This window comes from Saccopteryx leptura, chromosome 10, assembly GCF_036850995.1.
Source record: "Saccopteryx leptura isolate mSacLep1 chromosome 10, mSacLep1_pri_phased_curated, whole genome shotgun sequence".
NCBI lineage: Eukaryota > Metazoa > Chordata > Mammalia > Chiroptera > Emballonuridae > Saccopteryx > Saccopteryx leptura.
Genome location: NC_089512.1, coordinates 62647996 through 62672514, shown reverse-complemented (window position 1 = coordinate 62672514; position 24519 = coordinate 62647996). Strand labels below are relative to the sequence as shown.

General features: G+C 40.8%; 1 protein-coding gene across 2 annotated transcripts in view; it reads left to right on the top strand.

Moving 5' to 3' along the window:
• The first annotated feature begins 2317 nt into the window (after positions 1 to 2317).
• Positions 2318 to 24519, top strand: part of DENND6A (DENN domain containing 6A) — a 60147-nt gene continuing 37945 nt past the window's right edge. Inside the window, exons 1-2 of one of the 2 annotated variants that reach the window (XM_066350919.1) lie at positions 2523 to 2660; positions 20951 to 21030. In XM_066350919.1, coding sequence (XP_066207016.1) covers positions 20953 to 21030 — 78 coding nt within the window. In that variant the 5' untranslated portion in view covers positions 2523 to 2660; positions 20951 to 20952. Of the gene's footprint in view, positions 2661 to 20950; positions 21031 to 24519 lie in introns of both variants that reach the window. The other variant, XM_066350918.1, reaches the window with a different exon arrangement.

Sequence of the window (24519 nt, the reverse complement as noted above, 5' to 3'; positions counted from 1 at the left end):
ACAGACTGCCGCATTCACCCCTACCAGAATCTACCTGGCAATTCCTGACTGTGGCCGATGCTCTGCCCATCTGGGGCCATGCTCGCAATGAGCTATTTTTAGCACTTGAAGTGGAGGCTCCATGGAGCTATCCTCAGTGCCCGGCCCCAATGTGCTTGAACCAATTGAGCCCTGGCTGTGGGAGGGGAAGAGAGATGAAGAGAGAGAAAGGAGGGGGATGGAGAGAAGCAGATGGTTGCTTCTCTTGTGTGCCCTGACTGAGAATCTAACCCAGGACATCCACACACTGGGCCAACACTCTACCACCGAACCAACTGGCCAGGGCTAGAATTGGTCTTTAACTTTAATGCTGTCCTTGGTTCATATTATGTCCTAAATAAAGTCTATAGCAAATGTCACTATTGATGTCTGAGGATACTTGACCTTCTTCTTGAAATTAGGGATGCGAACAGTTACTCCAAATAAAAATCATAAGGACATGGTATAACAAAATGCTTAGGAGCTCAGTCGTTTAGAGAGATCTGGGTTTAAATCTCTGTTCTGTCACCTCTGGCTGTGACATTATTGTCATCTCATGAAGCCTCAGTGTCCTTATCTGTAAAATGGGAATAATAATAAGATTTGCTTTATTGAGCTGTTGGGAGGATTAGATAAGATAATGTGTGTAAAGCGTGAGCACTGTGCTGTTTTTTTTAATAATACATTTATTGTATGTTAATATGCATTGTGTTTTACCATTATTATTATTATTATTGAGAGAGACCAAAAGAGAGGAAGAGAGAGAGATAAGAAGTATCGACTCATAATTGTGTCACTTTAGTTGTTCACTGATTGCTTCTCATATGTGCCTTGAAGGAGTAAGGGGGGCCCAAGCAGAGCCAGTGGCCCCTTGTTCAAGCCAGTGACCTTGGGATCATGTTGATGATCCCACACGCTCAAGCTGGTGAGCCTGCGCTCAAGCTGGCAACCTCGGGGTTTTGAACCTGGGACCTCAGTGTCCAAGGTCAACACTCTATCCACTGTGCCACCACTGGTCAGGCTTTTTTTTAACCCATTTTTCTATTGGGGCATCATTGTGTGTTTCTTAATTAATTTCACTGTACAGTTTATACTCAACATAGTAGGTGCTGAATAAATACTAGTCAGTGATATCATGTTGGATCAACCAGTAATAATTTAAATGAGCAAGTGCCTGGGTGCCCAGACCAGTACTAGTCTCTGAAAATACAAAGCTGCCTGAATCTAGGCCCTTGCAAAGAGAGCATGATGCACAGGTTGCTGTGAAGGCCAACCTGCTGTTCCTGAAAGGTCTGGAGATGTGTGTGTTTAGTAAGTCAAAGGCAAGCCAAGAAAGGTGGGAGGGGCCTTAGTGAAGAGGGAAAGGCTGAGTGAATTGCACAGAACTTTTAAATCAGAAAACTGAGTGAACTGTAGCTGGCAGAGGAGTTGTAATATTTGTTGGGCTAGTCATGTACTCTTTCAGAACCTCAGTTTCCTTATCTTTAAAAAGAAATAAATAATGAGGTCTACATACTAGCCAGGATGTGAAGATTCAGTGAGGTAACATTTGAAAGTACATTCTTGGTACTTCAACTGGCACAAGAGTAAGTACTCAATATTTGTCACCATTATCATTATGTGTTTTTTTTTGTTTTTTTTTTTTCTGAAGCTGGAAATGGGGAAAGACAGTCAGACTCCCGCATGCGCCCTACCGGGATCCACCCGGCACGCCCACCAGGGGCAAAGCTCTGCCCACCAGGGGGCGATGCTCTGCCCCTCCGGGGCGTTGCTCTGCCGCGACCACAGCCACTCTAGCGCCTGGGGCAGAGGCCAAGGAGCCATCCCCAGCGCCCGGGCCATCTTTGCTCCAATGGAGCCTTGGCTGCGGGAGGGGAAGAGAGAGACAGAGAGGAAGGAGGGGGTAGGGGTGGAGAAGCAAATGGGCGCTTCTCCTGTGTGCCCTGGCCGGGAATCGAACCCGGGTCCCCTGCACGCCAGGCCGATGCTCTACCGCTGAGCCAACCGGCCAGGGCCTATCATTATGTTTTAATATAATTTTATAATAGTTTATAGTTAGGAACCATGTCATTCTAAGAATAATTCATTCTTTGGTAGCCGGACGACAAAGTAGGTCAGGATACATAAACCACCGTTTCTGTACTGAAGAGCTTTAAGACAAGGTAACCAGGCCCAGATTCAAGCGCCAGCATCACGTCTCCGCCTCCACGCGGTGGGAGGGGAGGACCCGCTCAGAGCTGAGATCTCAGGATCACGTGGGTCCCGCCCCCGCCCCAGCGGAGCCCCGCCCCGCGGAGCCCGGTCCCCCGCGGCTGCGGCAGCGGTGGGCTGCGCCTGCGCAGAGCCGAGAGCGCTCTGCGGCTCCGTCCGCGGTGGAGGCGGTGCGAACAGCAAGGAGCCGGCGTATGGCTCTGCGGGGCCTGGCAGGCTCGGGGCCTAGCTCCTGCGGGCCGTTGGAGGAGACAGTGGCAGCGGTTGCGGGGCGCGAGGTGTCGGCCGTGGTGGCGGCGGGAGCTGCGCCGGAGGACGATGAAGAGGACGAAGGCCGCGGCCGGGGCCTGCTGCGCTGGGATGGCTTCTCGGCCTGGCTGCACTGCGTGTGTGTGGTGGGCTTCGACCTGGAGCTGGGCCAAGCCGTGGAGGTGAGGCCCAGCTGCAGCGTTTTCCCTCCGCCCTGACCGGGTCCCCGCGCCGGGGGACGTCCGCAGAGTGTTTGGTCCGCTGGCCCCGGCCCGCGCATCTGGGCGTGGCTAGCCGCTTCTCAGCACATCCGACCGGGCTGCGGTCCCTTGTCAGTTCCCGTGGGAGGATCATGGGCTGCGGCTAGGGGTGAAAAGTTCTCCTAAGGCCCCTCCTAAATACTTGTTGATTTTTTTTTCCTTTTAACCCGGTGTCACAAGAATAACAAATAGCGGCACCCAGAGGAGGCCGCAGGCAGGATGTTTGGGGCTTTTTCTTGAGGCAAACAATGCCTCTGACGGTGGATTTAATAGCTGAACCTCTGACAACAAATATTTTTTTAGACTCAGACTGTTTTAGTTATTCACAATAGTAAGCCTTAGAGCATTGCATTGAGCCTGAGACGAAATGCTTATCTCAGCATGCGTTTTCCCCTTTTCCTCCTCTTGTTCCTCATTTTTGTTATTTCTTGATGTTGCTTCTGAAACTGTTGGCCTGAAAGCTGATATCAAGATGAACACAGGGAAAATCGTTTGCTTGTGAATCTGACAAATTTTCCATCTTTATGGCTCCTTAATTAAACGGCTTTTGAATCTTACCTATTGTTGCCATTGCTTAGGGTACTTTTTGTCGCATAAGAGATTACGTGGCTTTATGCGTCCAAGAAAAACGTTATCAGAAGGATGTAAAATATATATACATATATTTTGATAGTGATAACATTAATGAACCATCTCATTCTGTCTTCAGTGACATGAGTTGAGTTGGCTGTGAATATTGCCAGGGAGGTTTTTCTTAATGTGAAAATACTGCTTTTGTATTATTACGCAGTTCCATGTACTGTTTGCATGAAGATCTAGTCATTCTGGTTTCTGTGTATACATATATGAAGGATATGCTCTAAACCATGGTTTTCAACCTTTTTAAAATTGGGGATGGATGAAATAGAATTATTTCGGGGACCACTAAGGCAGAAATAACCCTGAGTATAAGGAATTCAACTAAGATCATTGGGTCTATAATCTTCATACATCAGTGTGGTTAACCCTTTCTTGGAATGGCAGGAAATTTCTGACAGACTGGAGATTTGAAAACACTGCTCTAAACTATATTTGTAGATGGAGACAACAAATTAGGAGAAAACCAAGAATTAATCACAGTGGCAGATAGGTCAAAACGCAGTGCCTGGCACAAAGTTTAATAAATGCTGATAGAACGAATGAATGCAGAAATAATACTTTATCTTATTGAGATAGAAACAATAGTTCCCAAATAATCTGAGGAAGAGATTTATAAATCACTTATAAATCCTCCCCATGTATAAGACACACCCTTTTTTTGCCTGACCAGGCGGTGGCGCAGTGAATAGAGTGTCAGACTGGGATGCGGAAGGACCCAGGTTCGAGACCCCGAGGTTGCCAGCTTGAGCGCGGGCTCATCTGGTTTGAGCAAAAAGCTCACCAGCTTGGACTCAAGGTCGCTGGCTCCCGCAAGGGATTACTCGGTTTGCTGAAGCCCCCTGGTCAAGGCACATATGAGAAAGCAATCAATGAACAACTAAGAAGTCGCAACATGCAACGAAAAACTAATGATTGATGCTTCTCATCTCTCTCCATTCCTGTCTGTCTGTCCCTGTCTATCTCTGCCTCTGTAAAAAAAAAAAAAGACACCCTTTTTTGAAAAATTTGGGGTCTAAAAACTGGGTGTGTCTTACACAGTGGTTGTAGATTTTTTAACTTGCATTTCCCGCTCTTTTGCATGGATGAGTTATATGAATTTTATGATTAATAAAACTTCAATAACTTTATGTAATAAATTTTTTATTTACAAATTTTGGGCCCAAAATTAAGGTGCATCTTATACATGGGAGCATTTTATACATGAGGAAATATGGTATATGTGTATCAAAATAAAATTTAAGCAGGATGCCCTGGCTGGTTGGCTCGGTGGTAGAGCGTCGGCCTGGCGTGCAGGAGTCCCGGGTTCGATTCCCGGCCAGGGCACACAGGAGAAGCGCCCATCTGCTTCTCCACCCCTCTCCCTCTCCTTCCTCTCTGTCTCTCTCTTCCCCTCTCGCAACCAGGGCTCCATGGGAGCAAAGTTGGCCCGGGTGCTGAGGATGGCCCTATGGCCTCTGCCTCAGGTGCTAGAATGGCTCTGGTTGCAACATGCCGGGTGGATCCCGGTCGGGCGTATGCGTTGAGTCTGTCTGACTGCCTCCGGTTTCCAACTTCAGAAAAAGAAAAAATTTAACCAGGATGCAGTGGATTGGGTTGTTATAGTTGATTGTGTTTTTACATAGGTAAGGAAGATCTTTTTGTATTCATCTTTTATAACATGAATATGTTTTTCTGACCAAATAAAAAATACTTAGCGTAATTAAGGTGCTATAAAAATATGGGTCATTAAAGATCTTATTTTGAATTTCATTTTCCACAGTATATGTTACTGTACAGAGTTTTTCTTTTTCTTTTTTTCAGGAGAGACAGGAAGAGAGAGAGATGAGAAGCATCAACTTGTAGTTGCGTCAGTTTAGTTGTTCATTGATTGCTTTCTCATATGTAACTTGGCGGAGGCTGAGCCAGTGACTTCTTGCTCAAGCCAGCGGCCTTGGGCTTCAAGCCAGAGACCTTTGGGCTCAAGCCAGCGACTTTGGGATTATGTCTATGATCCCATGCTCCAGCTTGTGAGCCTGCGCTCAAGCCGGTTACCTCCGAGTTTTTTTATTTTATTTTAATTTTTTTATTTTTTACAGAGACAGAGAGAGTCAGAGAGAGGGATAGATAGGGACAGACAGACAGGAACGGAGAGAGATGAGAAGCATCAATCATTAGTTTTTCGTTGTGACACCTTAGTTATTCATTGATTGCTTTCTCATATGTGCCTTGACCATGGGGCTATAGCAGACCGAGTAACCCCTTGCTCAAGCCAGGGGCCTTGGATCCAAGCTGGTGAGCTTTTTTGCTCAAACCAGATGAGCCTGTGCTCGAACTGGCGACCTTGGGGTCTCGATCCTGGGTCCTCCGCATCCCGGTCTGAAGCTCTATCCACTGCGCCACCACCTGGTCAGGTTACCTCCGAGTTTGAAACCTGGAGTCTCAGTGTCTCAGGTCAACGCTCTATCTACGTTGCTACCAATGGTGAAGCCAGTTTTGTTTAGGTCAGTAGTTCATAAATTTTTTTGCATCCTGAAACTTTAAAAAATATATGATGAACTTTATGAACTCCATTAGGAAATTCTTACTCATACAAAATTATGTCTTTGCTTCCTTGTACTATGTGGAATTTACAGTCCATTGTTCCTAGATTAAGAATCATTGATTTTGCATGACCTGTGGTGGCGCAGTGGATAAAACGTCGACCTGGAAATGCTGAGGTCGCCGGTTTGAAACTCTGGGCTTGCCTGGTCAAGGCACATATGGGAGTTGATGCTTCCTGCTCCTCCCCCACTTCTCTCTCTCTGTCTCTCCTCTCTGTCTCTCCCTCTCCTCTCTAAAATGAATAAAAAAAAATAAAAAAAAACCACTTAAAAAAAAAAAAGAATCATTGATTTTAAAAAGTGTAGGATGAGAGTGGGTAAGATTCCCTAATAAGGATCCAAAGGTAGGTAAACACTATTAAGTGAGATGAAGCATAGCTTAAATTTGTTCTGAGAAACATAGACCATTGCATTTTGCCACTTTTAAAATAAAAATTTAAACCAGTGTGATTCTATTAACCATGTCACTCCAATAAATTAAATAAAAAAATTAAAAAAGAAACATTAGAAATTAATAAAATAGTTGAAAAATATATAGTATTTTACCTTTGTATTATGGCTTCTCCAGGCCAAAAATGGGCAGGAGGGTGACTGTAATGGGAAAAGATGAATGTAGAATTGTGTTGGAGAAGTGACAGAGTAGCCCAGCCCTACTTCCTATAAAACACAACCACAGGGACTCAAAAGGGAAATTAAAGTAAGTAAAAACTAAGCTTGGGCAATAATATCCTAGAACCAACCTGTGTTACCAAAAGGCAGTCATTGAATCTTAAGCTTGAGAGAGACTTAAGAATCTGTTCTGCCGTGACAAAATACCATTTGAAGATTTTAAAGAAATGTATAAACAGTGTTACTTTTTTTTTTTTAACGTTTTTAAGACTTCATTCATTTTAGAGAGAAGAGAGAGAGAGAGAAAGGGGGGAGGACCAGAAAGCATCAACTCCCATATGTGCCTTGGACCAGGCAAGCCAGGGTTTCGAACCAGCAACCTCAGCATTCCACTCGACGCTTTATCCACTGTGCTACCACAGGTCAGACTAAACAGTGCTACTTTTAATTAATTAGTTAATTTTAATTTTAATTTTTTTAGGTTGGTAATTGTGATACAGTGCCACTTATTTACATTTAAATCCCTACTAAAGTGACAGTATAGAATATTGAACAGGAACTCAGACTCTAGAGCTGGACAGCCTAGGTTTGAATCTGTGTGACTTTGGGTACATTACTTTGCTTATCTGAGCCTCTTGCTCCACAGGATAACTGTATGTCCTGGCATTGTTGTGAAAATTAGACAAGTTAATGTTTGTGAAGCATTTGGAACAGTGCCTAGGGCCCAGTAACACCATTGTAAGCCTGTATTTAAGAAGCATTGATATTCCCTTTTCCATTTTCTTTTCTTTTCTTTTTTTTTTTTTTGTATTTTTCTGAAGCTGGAAACGGGGAGGCAGTCAGACAGACTCCCGCTTGCGCCTGACCGACCGGGATCCACCGGGCACGCCCACCAGGGGGCGATGCTCTGCCCATCCGGGGCGTCGCTCTGTCGCGACCAGAGCCACTCTAGCGCCTGGGGCAGAGGCCAAGGAGCCATCCCCAGCGCCCGGGCCATCTTTTTGCTCCAATGGAGCCTCGGCTACGGGAGGGGAAGAGAGAGACAGAGAGGAAGGAGAGGGGGAGGGGTGGAGAAGCAGATGGGTGCCTCTCCTGTGTGCTCTGGCCAGGAATCGAACCTGGGACTTCCACACGCCAGGCCGACGCTCTACCACTGAACCAACCGGCCAGGGCCCCTTTTACATTTTCAATAGAGAGAACCCCTAACTTTTGCTTTGTTGAAGATGAGGCCGTTGGACTTTAGTTTTCGCACTTGTAAAATGAATTTGAGTTACTAGAATCAGTTTTTTGTTCTTTTTATTTTAAGTAGGGGAACATTTTCTCCCTGTGTAAATAAAAATCTAATGTGGTATCTCAATGGCTAATCTGGTTGAAATGGCCCTATGTGTGTATATTTTGTTATAAACAACAGAAACTAAACTGTAGCTCAAAAAGGAGAGGAACTTGCTGTAAGGCCACAAAGGTGTTTCAAGATATTCAGGGTACAAACCTAGTGGGGTTCCAGAAAATGGCTAGAGCCCAGAACCAGGGAAGCCTCTTGTTTTATGGATTTTGTTAATGCTCATAACTCCCTGCAGACTGACTTCCTCTGCTTCTGTGATCTTGATGGCGCTGAAGTTGCCCTTTTCAGCCACTTAAGTAGAGAGTGAATGTCACTCATTCCAAACACCAGAGGAAGATACTCAGGCCTGGTTTGGGGCAGAATCTCACTCTGATATTATCAGCTGAAGACCTGGGTGGTTGGGAGATTTGTTTATGTTGCATAAAATGTCTTCGGAGGGGCTCTGTCCTCAGTGAAGGAAATAGTTATGGGGAGGGTATCTTTTGAGCTGATAGAGCCTGCAAAAGCTGTAGACTACAGGAGGTATGCTTAGTTTCTTCCCCCTGTCCCTGAAGTAGACCTGAAGCCATCATCAGAGAATCCAGGTGTCCCCTGGAACAGATTTGAAATTCTCTGGGTTTTATGTACTCTGTGTTACTTCTAGATCTGCAATTACTTGATTATCTAGTAAAGCTTTAGTTGTCTGAATACAGAATTGCCATATTTATTCAAAATCCCCCCCCCCCCGCTGTGGAGCAATAATATGCTCATTGTTGAAAACTTGGCAAGTGGCCCTGGCCGGTTGGCTCAGTGGTAGAGCATCGGCCTGGTGTGCGGAAGTCCCGGGTTCGATTCCCAGCCAGGGCACACAGGAGAAGCGCCCATCTGCTTCTCCACCCCTCTCCCTCTCCCTCTCTGTCTCTCTCTTCCCCTCCTGCAGCCGAGGCTTCATTGAAGCAAAGGATGGCCCCGGCGCTGGGGATGGCTCCTTGGCCTCTGCCCCAGGCGCTAGATAGAGTGACTGGGGCAGAGCATCGCCCCCTGGTGGGCGTGCCGGGTGGATCCCGGTCGGGCGCGTGCGGGAGTCTGTCTGCCTCCCCGTTGCCAGCTTCAGAAAAATACAAAAAAAAAAAAAAGAAAAAAAGAAAACTTGGCAAGAAATAAATTTACAAACACTAGAAAACACTCATACCAAGAAACTACTGCTATTAATATTTCGTATTTTTGTTAACACTTTTATTCTTTACATAATTTCGTGTCTGTCAAAGATTAATTTGATTGTTAGGAATAGAAACCCTCTCAAATAAATTTAAGTAGAAACATTGTGAGGAATCTCTTGCAACACAGTTACAGGAAACAGGAATAAACCTCATGGAATTTGGAAAGCCCCAGGCTTTTGCCTTTCTCTCTGGAGCTGTGTGGTCTTTTGTCTCTCCTCTTTGCTTGTCTGTCCCATTCTCCATACTGCATGCTGAGGGTGGTTTCCTTTGCCAGCTTCTCAGCTTCTGGCCCCTCTTCCCTGTTTTACTTGACTTTGGGTTACCCAGTGGTACTGATTTTAGCCACTCTACTTTTATATTCTGGAATCAAACTGAAGTGTAATTCAAATACTAGAGTATCTGATTGGCTCAGCATGGGTCAGACACTCTGTTTTGTTCAGTCTGCTGTGCTCAGGAGACAGGGTCTCACCCCTGCAGAAGGAGGAAGGGTACATTGTCAAAGCATGGGCTGGGCAGCAGACTCCCAAACAGGACTACTGTAAGAGTCTGCTTTTATTGATAAACATTGTCATAAACAATTTGTCAGATCATTGAAGAGTCTTCATTATGTATAATTTTTTGGACCATAATTTATTTAACCGTTTTTCTTAATTTGGATATTTAGTCATTTCCTTTTTTTTCTTAACAGTGAACAGATTTAGTTACTGTCTGTATACACATCTTAGAGATGTTCTGCATTTTTGAGGGCCTTTAAATCATGTGAACTCACAGAGGGGGTTGACAGTTCTATAATTTGAGGTTGTCTCCTGAACTTTGCTGACCCCGGAATTTGTAAGAATTGAGGCATCATTGGTGGCATTTCTCCTCTTGAAGGCTATGACTATGAACTTTTTGTTCAGAATTTCAATTTTGTGAAAAGAGCACAAGTTTTGGGGTTTTGAAGATTTGTTTGTTGTCTGATTTTTGGCCTGTTTCTTCAGTTTTCTGAGTTTCATTTTCCTCAAATATAAAGTAGGAAAATAATATCTTGAAGGTATCGTTGGATGTACTGAGATAATGCATGAAAGAATTCATGCCTGTCATCTTGCCCAATATGTTAGTCCCGTTTATAATTAGTGTCCTTGCACATTCAGTAATCATTGTGGGATTATTCTTGTATTCCCTCACTCCTGTCTTTTTTTCTTTTTTTCTTTATTGATTTAGAGAAAAAGAAACATCAATTTGTTGTTTCACTTTATTTATACATTCATTGGTTGGTTCTTGTGTGTGCCCTGACTGGGGATTGAACCTGCAACCTTGGAGTATCTAGACAATGCTTTAACCAACTAAGCTACCTGGCCAGGGCCCTCACTCCTTAAATTGATTTAAAAAAGAGTTTTGGATGTGAATCCAAGTATTTAAAGCACTTCCAGGAAATCAAGTTTATTAGATTTCATCTTGCTGAGGATCTTCTATGACATAGCGTATTTGTATGTACATATAGTTTGTATTGCACCTCTTGCTGAATTTCTTTTTTTTTTTTTTTTACAGAATCAGAGAGAGAGTCAGAGAGAGGGATAGACAGGGACAGACAGACAGGAACGGAGAGATGAGAAACGTCAATCATTAGTTTTTTGTTGCACATTGCGACACCTTAGTTGTTCATTGATTGCTTTCTCATATGTGCCTTGACTGCGGGCCTTCAGCAGAGTAACCCCTTGCTCGAGCCAGCGACCTTGGGTCCAAGCTGGTGAGCTTTTGCTCACACCAGATGACCTCGTGCTCAAGCTGGCGGCCTCGGGGTCTTGAACCTGGGTCCTCGGCATCCCAATCTCACTCTCTATCCACTGCGCCACCGCCTGGTCAGGCTGAATTTCTTTTTTTTATATTATTTTTTTATTTTTATTCATTTTAGAGAGGCAGGCAGTGGGGAGAGAGGGAGAGAAGGACAGGGGGATGAGCAGGAGCATCTACTCCCATATGTGTCTTCACCAGGCAAGCCTGGAGCCTCAAACCAGTGACTTCAGCTTTCCAGGTTGATGCTTTATCCACTGCGCCACCACAGGTTAGGCACTTCTTGCTGAATTTCAAGCCAGTTAAATTATCTATGAAAAGCATGACAGGCCCTGACCGGTTGGCTCAGTGGTAGAGCGTCGGCCTGGCGTGCAGGAGTCCCAGGTTCGATTCCCGGCCAGGGCACACAGGAGAAGCGCCCATCTGCTTCTCCAATAAAAAAAAAATAATAAAAAAAAAGGCATGACAATTTAGCCTGACCTGTGGTGGTGCAGTGGATAAAGTGTCGACCTGGAAACACTGAGGTCGCCAGTTCGAAGCCCTGTGTTTGCCTGGTCAAGGCACATATAGGAGTTGATGCTTCCTGCTCTTCCCCCCTTTTCTCTCTCTTTCTCTCTCTTTCCCCCTCCCTCCCTCTCTCCTCTCTAAAATGAATAAATAAAAATATATTAAAAGAAAAAGAATAATGGACAACTATATAAGGGAACAAAAATTTTTAAAAAAGCATGACAATTTACCATTATTGTGTGAGTCAGATTTCATACAGATTAGTGACCTCATCCCCTTTTAAAACAAATTGAAGAGATAAAGCTATGCTCCGGGATGAAAACACATTTTTATACTATTGACTTTCTTTTCTACTTCTGCTCTTTTGAGTCATTGCCTGTTTCCCCTTATCCTCTTGCAGCGTGGAGCCTGGAGTAATCACCAGTTTTCTTTAGCAGCTTCTGTTTATTTTTCTGAGAAGGATAAAGGCAGTTGTGTATAAAGGGTTGTTTCTTTGTTTTTTTCACGCTTAAACTGGGTGATCCATAGCTTCAGTATTTGATCCTAGCAAGTTTACCCTTTTAATTGAAATGGATGTTATATGTAATTGTATGTTGCTGCTGTACTGTCTCATCAAGCCATACACTCAGCAGAAATTTCTTGGGCACCTACCATATCCAGGCACTGGTATGTTCTGGAGTAAAGCTTTGATCATTCCCCCCCTTCATCAAATTTACAATCTAGCAGGAAAGGTAAATCATATAACAGTGAATGTTTTGATCAGAGCATTTTCAGGGTACAACTAATAGCCTTTAAATTTCCTTGTGAACTAGTAGCACTTCATAGTAGCTTGATGTAGTTCTGTGATTTCAGAATTAAAACCTTGGTGTCCTGAGATTCTTAGGCTCCCAGATTTTACAAAGGCCTCTACAGTGTTACAAATCTCTGATTCTGTTATGAAATTTTATAATCCCATTCTGGAGATAATCAGAGACATTCTCCTGTCCAGTTAGTCCTTTCACAAGTCCTTTATGTTTTTGTATCTGCTATGTTGCATGATGTAAAACATGAACAATTATAGCTAAACTTTTTTGAGAGAAGTGCTTCACTGTCCATTCCATGTTCAAATTGATCAAGCTTTCCTGTAGCATAATTTAGTTTAGAACTTTAGTGAGTTGGAATCTTAGACTTAGACAGGCCCAGCTTATCCTAATACTGTGATGTCAGGCCATTTTTCCACTTTCTAAAATAAGGAAATATTTTCATTGAAGTATAACATACATACAGAAAAGTACACAAATTCTAAGTCTAGTTTGATGAATTTTCAGAAAGCAAACATAATGACACTACCATAGGGATCAAAAAACTGAATTCTGCCAGACCTGTGGTGGCACAATGGATAGAGTATCGACCTTGTGGAGTGTGTAAGTTGCCGGTTCGAAACCCTGGGCTTGCCTGGTCAAGGCACATACGAGAGTAACTACTACGAGTTGATGCTACCCCCCCCCCCATTTTCTCTCCTCTCTCTAAAATCAATAAGTAAAATCTTTTTAAAAAACCTGAATATTACCACTGCCCCAGAAATTTCCCTCTTTCAGTTATGACTTTTCCCTCCTCCCTCCCCACCCTCTAGCCCCTGGAAACCACTAATTCACTTTCTGTCTCTATGGATTCTATTATTCTGTACATTTCATACAGATGGAATTATATGGCATGTAGCCTTTTGTATCTGGCTTCTTTCACTTAATACGTTTCAAGATTCACTCATGTTTTATGTATTATCAGTAGTGCATTCCTTTCTATGGTTGAATTTTATATTACTTTATGGATGTACTGTATCACATTTTGTTCATCATTTGATGGAAATAAGAATTGTTTTTACTTTTTGGTTAGTATGAATAATGCTGTTATGAACATTTGTTTACAAGTTTTTATATGAACATGTTTTCACTTCTCTTGGATATGGAATTGATGGGTCATATGGTAACTACATTACTAAACTATTTTCCAGTATTGCTTCATTTTTACCTTTTCTTCAATAATGTATGAAGGTTCTAATTTCTCCATATCCTGTTAGTGCTTGTTATTGTCTATTCTTTTGTTTATAGCCATTCTAGTGGGTATGAAGTGGTATCTTACAATTTTATTTGCATTTCCCCAATAACTAATGCTCTTAGGTGTCTTTTCATGTGTTTATTGGCCATTTGTATGTCTTTTCTTGAAAAATGTCTTACCAGATCCATTGCCCATTCAAAAATTGGGTTATTTTACTTTTTATTGTTGAAATGTGATCTTTATGTATACTACACCTTTACCAGATACATGATATGTGCAGATACTAGATTTTCTCTCTTTCTGCAAGATGTCTTCACTTTCTGGGTAGTGTTCTTTGAAGCACAGAAGTGTTAATTTTTTTTTTTTTTTTACAGTGACAGAGTCAGAGCGGAGAGTCAGAGAGAGGGATAGATAGAGACAGACAGGAACGGAGAGAGATGAGAAGCATCAAGCATTAGTTTTTCGTTGTGACACCTTAGTTGTTCATTGACTGCTCTCTCTTATGTGCCCTAACCGAGGGGCTACAACAGACTGAGTAACCCCTTGCTCAAGTCAGCGACCTCGGGTCCAAGCTGGTGAGCTTTGCTCAAACCAGATGAGCCAGCCAGTGCTCCAGCTGGCGACCTCGGGGTCTCGAACCTGTGTCCTCCGCATCCCAGTCCAACGCTCTATCCACTGCGCAACCGCCTGGTCAGGCAAAGTTTTAACTTTAGATGAAGTCTAGTTTATGTTTTCTTTAGCTGCTTATCCTTTTGATATCTGATCTAAGAATCCATTGCCTAATTCATAGTCATAGAGATTTATTCCTATGTTTTCTTCTAAGAGTTTTATAGTTTTAGCTCTTAGACTTAGGTCTTTGGTTCTCTTTGGGTTACTTTTTGTATATGATATGTAGTAGAAGTGTTACTTATTTAAAACCTTATTCTGAGATAATTTTAGACATATATAGAGATACTACAAAAGCAATTCATTCAGCTTCCTCTAAAATTAACATTTTACATAAACATAGTACAATAATGAAAACTTATGGTACTATTTATTAAACAACAGAATTTATTCAGATTTCACCAGTTTTTCTAAAGTCCTTTTCCTGTTTGGGGATTCAATCCAAGTTCCTACATTGAATATAGCTGTTAGTGTCTCTAGAATCCTCTCCAGGTTGTGGGAGTCCCTCAGTCTTTTTTTTTTTTTTTTTTTTTTTTTTAGCCGGGATTATCGGCAGGTGAGTGCTTTATTGAAGTTGAAAGACCATTAACATTGATAGAGTAATTATTTCAACTTGAAAGTAATTACCTTGATGGGTGATAACTTCTCTAGTGTTCCCAGATTTGATTGGACCAAACAATTGTGAGCTCCTGAAGCCCAGAAAAATATTACAACAATGCTGTGATTTTTAAATGACTAAAACCACCGTGAGGATATTTTAATTATGCTGAACAGTGAAAAGATTTTTGTCTTACACCAGCTAGTGACCTCTCATGTAGAGAGAGACATTGCTTTTTAATCCAAATGCAATGACCCACATGCAACACCTGTGAATACATACGTGCTAGGTTTGCGGATGAATCTTTTTATCTCGATAAATTTTGGGGGTGAAACGTCTTGTTAGGGCTGGAGCCAGTGGTTGCTCAGTTCAGACTGTAGGTACTGTTGATTATCTCTACGACTGACACGCCCCAGAAGAGCAGCTATCTTCTGTCTTCATCGCAGAAGATTTCAATCTGTATCAATTAAATATTTCAGTAAAATGACATCACAAACTTTAAAATTCTGGATGCCTTGGGCCATGGATCCCAGATTTCAGATTTCATTTAGTCATGCAGTTCACTTGTTGAAATAACTTTCTTGCTTGATGCTATAGCACTTCACCACAAACACACCGTTGTCAGTCAGGGTGTTCCTGTTTGTCCACACTGGACATCAGTAAACAAACAAGAGTGGAAACCCTGGGCTAGTGCTTCTCTGATCTCCCGTGCATATATGAAAATGGCGTATTATTTGCAATTGAGGACCTAGACACATGAAATCTCATGTGATGATCAAGACCAAGAAACAGTGTGGGACTCTTCCATTCATCAGCGTTCACATCTTCCTTTCTTTTTTTTTTTTTAAATAATTTTATTTTTTTAATGGGGCAACATCAATAAGTCAGGATACATATATTCAAAGATAACAAGTTCAGGTTATCTTGTTGTTCAATTATGTTGCATACCCATCACCCAAAGTCAGATTGTCCTCTGTCACCTTCTATCTAGTTTTCTTTGTGCCCCTCCCCCTCCCCCTTTCCCTCTCCCTTTCCCCCCTCCCACCTAACCACCACACTCTTATCAATGATTCTTAGTTTCACTTTTATGTCCCACCTACGTATGGAATAATGCAGTTCCTGGTTTTTTCTGATTTACTTATTTCGCTTCGTATCATGTTATCAAGATCCCACCATTTTGCTGTAAATGATCCGATGTCATCATTTCTTATGGCTGAGTAGTATTCCATAGTGTATATGTGCCACATCTTCTTTATCCAGTCATCTATTGACGGGCTTTTTGGTTGTTTCCATGTCCTGGCCACTGTGAACAATGCTGCAATGAACATGGGGCTGCATGTGTCTTTACATATCAATGTTTCTGAGTTTTGGGGGTATATATCCAGTAGAGGGATTGCTGGGTCATAAGGTAGTTCTATTTTCAGTTTTTTGAGGAACCACCATACTTTCTTCCATAATGGTTGTACTACTTGACATTCCCACCAACAGTGGATGAGGGTTCCTTTTTCTCCACAGCCTCTCCAACATTTGCTATTACCTGTCTTGTTAATAATAGCTAATCTAACAGGTGTGAGGTGGTATCTCATTGCAGTTTTGATTTGCATTTCTCTAATAGCTAAAGAAGATGAGCATCTTTTCATATATCTGTTGGCCATTTGTATTTCTTCCTGGGAGAAGTGTCTGTTCATGTCCTCTTCCCATTTTTTTATTGGATTGTTTGTTTGTTGTTGAGTTTTATGAGTTCTTTGTATATTTTGGATATTAGGCCCTTATCTGAGCTGTTGTTTGAAAATATCATTTCCCATTTAGTTGGCTTTCTGTTTATTTTGTTATCAGTTTCTCTTGCTGAGCAAAAGCTTCTTAGTCTGATGTAGTCCCATTCATTAATTTTTGCCTTCACTTGTCTTGCCTTTGGAGTCAAATTCATAAAATGTTCTTTAAAACCCAGGTCCATGAGTTGAGTACCTATGTCTTCTTCTATGTACTTAATTGTTTCAGGTCTTATGTTTAGATCTTTGATCCATTTTGAGTTAATTTTAGTACAAGGGGACAGACTGTAGTCCAGTTTCATTCTTTTGCATGTGGCTTTCCAGTTTTCCCAGCACCATTTATTGAAGAGGCTTTCTTTTCTCCATTGTGTGTTGTTGGCCCCTTTATCAAAAATTATTTGACTATATATATGTGGTTTTATTTCTGGACTTTCTATTCTGTTCCATTGGTCTGAGTGTCTATTTTTCTGCCAATACCATGCTGTTTTGATTGTCGTGGCCCTATAATATAGTTTGAAGTCAGGTATTGTAATGCCCCCAGCTTCATTCTTTTTCTTTAGGATTGCTTTGGCTATTCGGAGTTTTTTATAGTTCCATATAAATCTGATGATTTTTTGCTCCATTTCTTTAAAAAATGTCATTGGAATTTTGATGGGAATTGCATTAAATTTGTATATTGCTTTGGGTAATATGGCCATCTTGATTATATTTATTCTTCCTAACCAAGAACAAGGTATATTCTTCCATCTCATTATATCTTTTTCGATTTCCCTTAACAATGGTTTATAGTTTTCATTATATAAGTCCTTTACATTCTTTGTTATGTTTTTTCCTAAGTATTTTATTTTTTTTGTTGCAATCGTGAAGGGGATTATTCTTTTGAGTTTGTTCTCAATTGTTTCATTGTTGGCATATAGAAAGGCTATTGACTTCTGTATGTTAATTTTGTATCCTGCGACCTTACTGTATTGGCTTATTGTTTCTAGTAGTCTTTTTGTGGATTCTTTGGGGTTTTCGATGTATAGGATCATATCATCTGCAAAAAGTGATACCTTTACTTCTTCTTTTCTGATATGGATGCCTTTTATTTCTTTGTCTTGTCTGATTGCTCTGGCTAGAACCTCTAGTACCACATTAAATAAGAGTGGAGAGAGTGGACAACCCTGTCTTGTTCCTGATTTAAGGGGGAAAGCCTTCAGTTTAGTGCCATTTAATATGATGTTAGCTGATGGTTTATCATATATGGCCTTTATCATGTTGAGATATTTTTCTTCTATACCCATTTTGTTGAGAGTCTTAAACATAAAATTGTGTTGTATTTTATTGAAAGCCTTTTCTGCGTCTATTGATAAGATCATGTGGTTTTTGTTCTTTGTTTTGTTGATATGGTGTATTATATTAACCGTTTTACGTATATTGAACCATCCTTGAGATTCTGGGATGAATCCCACATGATCATGATGTATTATTTTTTAATATGTTGTTGTATTCGATTTGCTAGTATTTTGTTTAGTATTTTAGCATCTGTATTCATTAGAGATATTGGTCTGTAGTTTTCTTTTTTTGTGCCATCCTTGCCTGGTTTTGCTATGAGGGTTATGTTGGCCTCATAAAATGTTTGGAAGTATTGCTTCTTCTTCAATTTTTTGGAAGACTTTGAGTAGAATAGGAACCAAGTCTTCTTTGAATGTTTGATAAAATTCGCTGGTATAGCCGTCAGGGCCTGGACTTTTATTTTTGGGGAGGTTTTTAATGGTTTTTTCTATTTCTTCTCTACTAATAGGTCTGTTTAGGATTTCTGCTTCTTCTTGACTCAGTCTAGGAAGGTTGTATTGTTCTAGGAATTTATCCATTTCTTCTAGGTTGTTGAATTTAGTGTCATAAAGTTTTTCATAGTATTTTACAATAATTCTTTGTATATCTACGGTGTCCGTGGTGATTTCTCCTCTTTCATTTTGGATTTTGTTTATATGAATTCTTTCTCTTTTTTCCTTGGTAAGTCTTGCCAAGGGTTTGTCAATTTTGTTGATCTTTTCAAAGAACCAGCTCCTTGTTCTATTAATTTTTTCTATAGTTTTTCTGTTCTCTAATTCATTTATTTCTGCTCTGATTTTTATTATCTCCTTTCTTCGGCTGGTTTTGGGTTGTCTTTGTTCTTCTTTTTCTAGTTCCTTAAGGTGTGAAGTTGAGTGGTTCACTTGGGCTCTCTCTTGTTTGTTCATATATGCCTGAAGTGATATGAACTTCCCTCTTATCACTGCTTTTGCTGCATTCCATAGATTCTGATATGTCATATTGTCATTTTCATTTGTCTGTATATATCTTTTGATCTCTGCACTTATTTCTTCTTTGACCCATTCATTTTTTAAAAGTATGTTGTTTAGTTTCCACATTTTTGTGGGGTTTTTTTCCTCTTTTTTGTAGTTGAATTCTAGTTTCAAGGCTTTATGATCAGAAAATATGCTTGGTACAACTTTGATTTTTCTGAATTTGCTGATGTTGTTTTTGTGGCCCAACATATGGTCAATTCTTGAGAATGATCCATGTACACTGGAGAAAAATGTATACTCAGTCACTTTGGGATGAAATGTCCTGTAGATGTCTGTCATATCCAGGTGCTCTAGTGTTTTGTTTAAGGCCACTATATCTTTGTTGATTCTCTGTTTGGATGACCGATCTAGAGCCGTCAGCGGTGTATTGAGGTCTCCAAGTATGATTGTATTTTTGTCAGTTTTTGTTTTAAGGTCAATAAGTAGCTGTCTTATATATTTTGGTGCTCCTTGGTTTGGTGCATATATATTAAGAATTGTTATGTCTTCTTGATTCAGTGTCCCCTTAGCCATTATGAAATGGCCATTTTTGTCTCTGAGTACTTTTGCTGTCTTGTAGTCAGCATTATCAGATATGAGTATTGCTACAACTGCTTTTTTTTGGATGTTATTTGCTTGGAGTATTGCTTTCCAGCCTTTCACTTTGAATTTGTTTTTATCCTTGTTACTTAGATGAGTTTCCTGTAGGCAGCATACAGTTGGATTTTCTTTTTTAATCCATTCTGCTACTCTGTGCCTTTTTATTGGTGAGTTTAATCCGTTTACATTTAGTGTAATTATTGACACTTGTGAGTTCCCTATTGCCATTTTATATATTGCTTTCTGTTAGTTTTGTGTCTTGTTGGATCCTTCTCTTTAGTTTTTCTATCTTTTGTTTTTATTTGGTTGTATTCCATACATCTTTCCTCTGTTGCTATCTTTTTTATCTCATGTGCTTTTGTGGTGGTTTTTTCAATGGTGGTTACCTTTAAGTAATGAAAAGGGTTCCTACCCTGTTCATTGTAGCGCACTATTTTGTGAGTACTTTTGCACTCCATCGTCCTTTGCTACTGTTAATCTCCATCCTCTCCCCCCCTTTCTTTTTGTTGTTGTCACAGTTTAAATTTGGTTTTATTGTGTTCTTCTTGGAGCTTTTACTTGTGGCTTTGTTTTTTTTTGTTCTTTGTATCTGATTGGAGAACCTCCTTTAGTAATTCCTGGAGTGGGGGTTTTCTGATGATAACTCCCTATTTCCTTCGGGGTTTGGTTATATATTTAGCCAATTTTTCGCTCGACCATACCTTCGGGTGTAAACATCTGGAGGCTCCAAGGATAGGTGTTTCTGTTTCTGGTTGAAGATCTTGTTGAGTTTTGGGGGAGATTTATCAGTATCGTTTCCTACCCCACCATTACTCTGACGTCATCCCTCAGTCTTTTATGATATTTCATACCCATGACACTTTGGAATAGCACTTTAAGATATTTTTGTAGACTGTCTCTAAATTTGTGTTTTTCTGGTATGTTCTCATGATTAGTGTGAGGGTATACATTATTGGGAAGAATTCCACATGGGATAATTCATCCTCTCCTTTTAAGGTTATGATGATATTGTATGTGAGTTAATGTTTATGTAGAAGATCAAGGTAGGTGTTTCTGGGAAAATGTAGTCTTTTCCAAGCCTGGGATGCTAGGTAGGATTGTGCAGTGGAGACACAAACTCAGTCACACAGAAATAGGCACCCATTCACACACAACTGGAGTGCATGCAGGCATGCATTAAAGTGATACTAGCAGTAAGTTAAATGTTACACCTAATTTTCCTTTTACTGGGACCATGATTATTCTGCCACTGAGGTGTAGGTAGCAATGTTAGGATGTACAAGTGGCAGATAGATAGACACACCTTTAAAGAGAACAGCTGCATTTAAAACATTTTATAATACTGTTTTTTAGTATATATATTAATATTTTTCTGAGGCACATTTTTTCCTGTGCCTCAGAAATCATAATGTGAAATATATAGTGTCATTATTTTTAGACCTTAAGAATGATATAAAATAAAACTTACTTTTTTCTTATTACTTGGCTACCTCTCCCTTATTTGTTATAACATGGGAGATCTTACCATAGGTAACAGAATGAGGGTGACATTAGCTGATGCTCTCTGTCCCCCTTTGATGCCTCCCAGGAATGCCAGTGGCCTGGGGGACAGAGATGCCTGGACTTGAGCTGTGGAGAGAGAAAACTTCAAGCGAGAGGCGTCTCCAGGTACTGGGGCAGTTGATTAAATTCTACATAAGTATCAGGAGCTAACTGACTAAACTAACAGTGATTGCCCAAACTTAGAAACTTTTTTCCCCACAAAATAAAGTATATATATAGAAAATAATTGTGACTGTGACAATTTGTGCAGTTCAAGATACTTGGCAATGGTTCCTTTTTTTTTAGATAAGAAATTTAATTGAGTATGAATTTTTGTGATCTTAAGTACAGAGTGGACATTTGGATACCTATAGGATATAATAATGCACTGTTTCTTTTTGAATATTATATCGATTTCAAAATAAACATTGAGTAATCTTAACAGAGTACATTAAAATACAATTCTAGAATTCTGTTTGACAAGTTAGTGCAGGGGGCAAGTGATAGATAGTTTTTAACAGGCAGACTTGATAGGTTCTTATATCCTTCTAGCTTACTTAAATATATAGTCAGCCCTGGCCAGTTGGCTCAGTGGTAGAGCGTTGGCCTGGCGTGCAAGAGGTCCCGGGTTCGATTCCTGGCCAGGGCACACAGGAGAAGCGCCCATCTGCTTCTCCACCCCTCCCCCTCTCCTTCCTCTCTGTCTCTCTCTTCCCCTCCCGCAGCCGAGGCTCCATTGGAGCAAAGGTGGCCCTGGGCGCTGGGGATGGCTCCTTGGCCACTGCCCCAGGCGCTAGAGCGGCTCTGGTCGCAACAGAGCCACGCCCCGGAGGGGCAGAGCATCGCCCCCTGGTGGGCATGTGGGGGGCGGGGCGGGATTCCAGTCCGGTGCATGCAGGAGTCTGTCTGACTGTCTCTCCCAGTTTCCAGCTTCAGAAAAATACAAAAAAAAAAAAAAAAAAAAAATATATATATATATATATATATATATATATATATATATATATATATAGTCGTCCCTCACCATATCACGGTTCACTTTTCGTGGTCTCACTGTATCACAGGTTTTTAAATTGTCTATATCTAATTTTGTATTGCGGATTTTTCGCTACATCACAGATTTTGCAGTATGTAGATACTGTACTTTTATATTTATTATTTTAATTGTTTTTGTGGTAAAGTAAGCATTTTCTAGCCTAAAAAATTGAAAAAATATGAAAATATTAAACCATATTAAAAGAATATTAAATTGAAATAAAAGTCTTAAAATATATATAAATAGTAAAGTAAATATAAGGTTGCTGCTTTGCAGATTTTTGCCTATCGCTGGGGGTTCTGGAACCTAATCCCCATGATAGAGAAGGGACCACTGTATATATATAGCATTTATAAACCTCTTAAATTTATATACCTACACATGTATATACACGTTATATATATTTAAGGTACTTGTATAGGTAAAACATACCGACATTTTTTTCTATATTGTCATGCTGGTATTTTTAAATCATAGGAAAGCAAAGTCTAAAGGATCCACTGTGGTTTTATAAAAGAAAAAAAAAGACACTGTGTGTATTTGCCTTTTTTTTTTTTTTTTTTGTATTTTTCTGAAGCTGGAAACTGGGAGAGACAGTCAGACAGACTCCCGCATGTGCCCAGGATCCACCCGGCACGCCCACCAGGGGCGAAGCTCTGCCGCGACCAGAGCCACTCTAGCGCCTGGGGCAGAGGCCAAGGAGCCATCCCCAGTGCCCGGGCCATCTTTGCTCCAATGGAGCCTTGGCTGCGGGAGGGGAAGAGAGAGACAGAGAGGAAGGAGGGGGGGGGGGCGGGGATGGAGAAGCAAATGGGCGCTTCTCCTGTGTGGCCCTGGTCAGAATCGAACCCCGGTCCCCCACACGCCAGGCCGACGCTCTACCGCTGAGCCAACCGGCCAGGGCTGTATTTGCTTTTGAGTGGATATTTTACTCACAGGGAATAAAAATCTAAAGGGCACTTAAATGAAACATTTTAGAGCCCAAGATTAAGCTATTATAAGGCACTAAACTTACCAGTATGTTTTAGACCAGCAAACTGCAGGGTAACTTAGATGTGATGAGATTTTCATAAAACATGGCTAAATAGGTTGTAAGTTTGCCATTTCTGTTTTAAAAGGAACAAGGTAAAATGGTCTCAAGGGAGATGCAGCTACACATAAAGAAGAATTACATGTTAAATATTGAGTTGTTGAATGGACTTAATATGAGGGTGTATCCACTGAAGGAAGAAATATTTTTTTAGCGTATACTGTGTACCAGAGACTTTTTGAGGTGTCAAGATAGAGTGGTGAATAAAAAGAGACCAAGCTCTTGCCTTCATGGATTGTGGAGACAGAGGTTAAGTCAGGTTGGTCAGAACATAGGCTACATACAATGCAGAGTAAGTAGAGAGAATGTGCTTTGGGTTTTTTTTGGTCATTTTTAATTTTAGGAATGGTGGGTGGATTTTATGTAACATACTAGCTCTGTAGACCCTCCCCATAGAATTGGATTGGAAGCTACAATTACGTGTTAATGATCACTATTATAGGCACAGTGAGGAATGGTGGTTTATATACTGTGGAATCACATCTGAATTCAAGACCTAGCTCTGATACTTAATAGACAAATAAGTTTTGGGAATGTTATTTAACTACTGTGAACTTCTTCAGTAAAGATGGGGAGAATTGACAGGGTTGTGAAAATTAAAAACTCCAGAAGATGTTCACTAAGTATTAATTCTCCCCCTCTTTTTCTTACCTTAGTTTTCTTACATGTAAAATGGGGACACTGCTACTAGCTTTGCCTATTACTGTGAAAACTAAATAAATAAAAGAAATATATGAAACCGCTTTAATATGGTTCATAATGTGATATTACTACATGTTATTTCTGTAAAGGAAAGATTTCTTTCAGTCTCTTAGGCAGCTGTGGGTACTGGAAGAACTCATGGATTCTTCTAGAAGTGGGAAGTCATAGATCTCCATATTAGCAACCTAATAGTAACATAATTTAGCTACTCTTTGTGTTGTTTTTGTTTTCTCTCTTTTTTGTTGTCATCCTCTAGCTATACCACTGCTTCTAATCCCATCTCTTCTTCACATTCCCTTGAGAATCTGGATTGGTCTACTTGAGCACTGATACTTTTTTTTTTTTTAATTTTATTGATTTGAGAAGGACAGAGATGGACAGGAAGGGAAAGTGAGAGAGGGAGGAGAGAGATGAGAAGCATCAACTCATAGTTGCTTCTCTTTAGTTCATTGATTGCTTCTCATACGTGGTTTGACCCAGGGTGCTTAAGCCGAGCCAGTGACCCCTTGCTCAAACCAGCGACCCAGGCCTTCAAGCCAGTAACCTTTGGGCTCAACCTAGCAACCTTGGGATCATGTCAATGATCCTGCACTCCAATCAGTGACCCCCACACTCAAGCCAGCATTGCTGGCGTTTTGAACCAGGGACTTCAGCATTCTGGATCGACGGTCTATACACTGCACCACCACCGGTCAGGCGGGCACTGATACTCTTTTGGGCAATAATTTCACACCCAGCCACATCCATGCAGTTGATTTGCTTATAGAGTGGGTGTCCTGTGGGTATC